Source organism: Lycium ferocissimum, chromosome 12, assembly GCF_029784015.1.
Source record: "Lycium ferocissimum isolate CSIRO_LF1 chromosome 12, AGI_CSIRO_Lferr_CH_V1, whole genome shotgun sequence".
NCBI lineage: Eukaryota > Viridiplantae > Streptophyta > Magnoliopsida > Solanales > Solanaceae > Lycium > Lycium ferocissimum.
The window spans coordinates 1,085,810-1,088,629 of NC_081353.1; the positions used below are offsets into that span (position 1 = coordinate 1,085,810).

The 2,820-nt window shown below is 43.3% G+C and overlaps 1 protein-coding gene across 1 annotated transcript; it reads left to right on the plus strand.

The window, feature by feature from the left end:
- Positions 1-299: 299 nt before the first annotated feature.
- On the plus strand, positions 300-2,092 carry LOC132040912 (uncharacterized). Its single transcript, XM_059431598.1, has 2 exons — positions 300-1,967; positions 2,057-2,092. Exons 1-2 carry the CDS (start codon positions 300-302, stop codon positions 2,090-2,092), a joined length of 1,704 nt encoding a protein of 567 aa, XP_059287581.1.
- The last annotated feature ends 728 nt before the right edge of the window (positions 2,093-2,820 follow it).

Below are 2,820 nucleotides of genomic sequence, written 5' to 3' on the forward strand. Positions count from 1 at the left end.
TAGGAAGGGCCCAAGGTTATGAGGACCGGGGAAGATGGCAAGATAATGAGCGAAATTTGAACACCATCAAGGTGAACCTTCCTACGTTCCAAGGAGGAAGCAATCCGGAAGAATTTCTTGAATGGAAATTGCAAAGTGAGCGCATCTTCCTCACGAACAATGTGTCCGAGGCCTTGAAGGCAAAGTATGCCCTCACTCAATTTGAGGGGTACGCTTCTACTTGGTGGGAATCTAAGAAGTTACAAAGAGCTCAACAACACATCTATGATCTCCCAACTTGGAACGACTTGATTTAGCTCATGGAGACAAGGTGGCTTCCACCCACATACCATCAAGATGCACTCAAAAGGTTGTACATGTTGAAGCAAGGGTTGAAAAGTGTGGAAGCGTACTTTGATGAGTTTGAGGATTTGAGGATGAAGTCCAAGATAGAAGAGCATGAAGAGTACACTATTATAAGGTTTGTAGCCAACATGAATCGAGACATCTCTAAACCGATGAGGCTCAAAACCTATAATAGTCTTGAAGAGGCATTCCATGATGCATCCAAGGTTGAAGCGGATCTAAAAGAAGAGAGGTCCTACAAAGACAAAAGCAAATCATCTTCAACTTGGAACAAAGGCAAAGAAAAGTGGAAAACTTCCACTTGGGATAAGCCCAAGAGCAACACTCAAGCACCTCAAGCCAAATTTGACTACAAAGCCAAAGGTGATGACAAGGCTAAAGGAGGTAATAATTCTAACACCAACTATAACCGACCTTCTACCATCCAATGCTTTAAGTGCCAAGGGAGAGGGCACATTGCTAGTGAGTGTCCCAACCGGAGGACTATCACTATAGTGAGGGATGGGTATCGAACCGATGATGAACATGAGGGCGGGGATGGTTGTGACGAAGAGGGAGAACGAAGTAAGTGTGAGGGTGATTCCGATGAAGAGGTTGAGATAAGGTATGAAGAAGCCTTGAATCATGCTATTGTTGCTAGAAGAGCCATGGGGGCTCTAGCTAGGGAAGAGAGCGACCAAAGGGAGAACTTATTTCATGCACGATGCAAAATTGTGGATAAGGTGTGCTCCTTAATCATTGATGGTGGAAGTTGTACGAATGCCGTTAGCCAATTTTTAGTTGAAAGTATGAAATTCCCCACCCGCAAGCACACTAATCCCTACAAACTCCAATGGTTTAATGAATGTGACGAAATGAGGGTCAACAAGCAAGCCATTATCAAATTTAGCATTGGCAAGTACAAAGATGAGATTTTGTGTGACGTGGTACCCATGCAAGCTTGCCATCTATTTCTTGGAAGACCTTGGCAATTTGATGTTGATGCCCAACATAGTGGGAGAACTAACAAGTACTCATTTGTGGTCAAGGGGAAGAAGTACATTCTTAACCCACTAACCCCTTACCAAGTGAGTGAGGATTATCGGGTGATGAGGGAGCTTCGGGAGAAGCATCAAAGGGAAGAAAAGGAGAAGGGTGAGAAGGAGACTTTGTTGGTCATAAATGGAGAAGGGACATCGCAAGATGGTTCCAAGAAATGTTTGTTGGCCAAACCAAGTAATTGTTTAAAAGGGGTTGACGAGAGACACTTGATGGTGTGTCTTTTCAACAAAGATCTTCTCCTAAATGCTAACCAAGCTACTAGCACTTTGCCTAGTAGTATGTCTTCTCTTTTGCAGGAATATGAAGCCTTGTTCCCGGAGGAGATGCCCGATGGCTTACCTCCCTTGAGAGGTATTGAGCACCAAATCGACTTTATACCGGGTTCCCAAATTCCCAACAAACCGGCTTATAGGAGCAATCCGGAAGAAACAAAAGAATTGCAAAGGCAAGTGGATGAGCTCCTTAAAAAGGGGCTAGTGAAGGAGAGTCTTAGTCCGTGTACCGTTCCGGTGATTCTTGTTCCAAAGAAAGATGGCACTTGGAGATTGTGCATTGATTGTAGAGCCGTCAACAAAATCACGGTAAAGTATCGCCATCCCATTCCGAGGCTTGATGATATGTTGGATAAGCTTTGTGGCTCAAGTGTGTTTTCGAAGATTGATCTTCGAAGTGGCTATCACCAAATTCGAATGAGCCCCGGAGATGAGTGGAAAACAGCCTTTAAAACCAATTTTGGACTCTATGAGTGGCTTGTCATGCCATTCGGACTAACCAATGCACCTAGCACATTTATGAGGTTGATGAACCATGTCTTGAAACACTTTATCAACAAGTTTGTGGTTGTTTATTTTGATGATATCCTTGTGTATAGCAAATCAATTGAAGAGCATGTAGGCCATTTGAGGCAAGTGTTTGATGTCTTGTTGCGTGAGAGGTTGTTTGCTAACATGAAGAAATGTGCTTTTTGTGTTGATAAGGTGGTGTTCTTGGGTTTTGTGGTTAGTGCAAATGGTGTGGAGGTTGATGAAGAAAAAGTGGAATCTATTAGAACTTGGCCAACTCCTAAAAATGCAACCGATGTGAGGAGTTTCCATGGGTTGGCAAGTTTCTATAGAAGGTTTGTCAAGGGGTTTAGTACAATTGCCTCTCCCTTAACCGAATTGATCAAGAAAGATGTTCCTTTTGTTTGGGGAGATGAGCAAGAGAAGGCGTTTCAAGAATTGAAATCCATGTTGAGCTCGTCACCATTGTTGCAATTACCCAATTTTGAGAAAACTTTTGAAGTTGAGTGTGATGCTTCCGGGGTTGGCATAGGTGGAGTGTTGATGCAAGAAGGCAAGCCATTGGCTTATTTTAGTGAAAAGCTAAAAGGGCGTCATTGAACTACTCTACTTATGACAAGGAGTTGTATGCACTTGTGAGGGTCTTGACCCA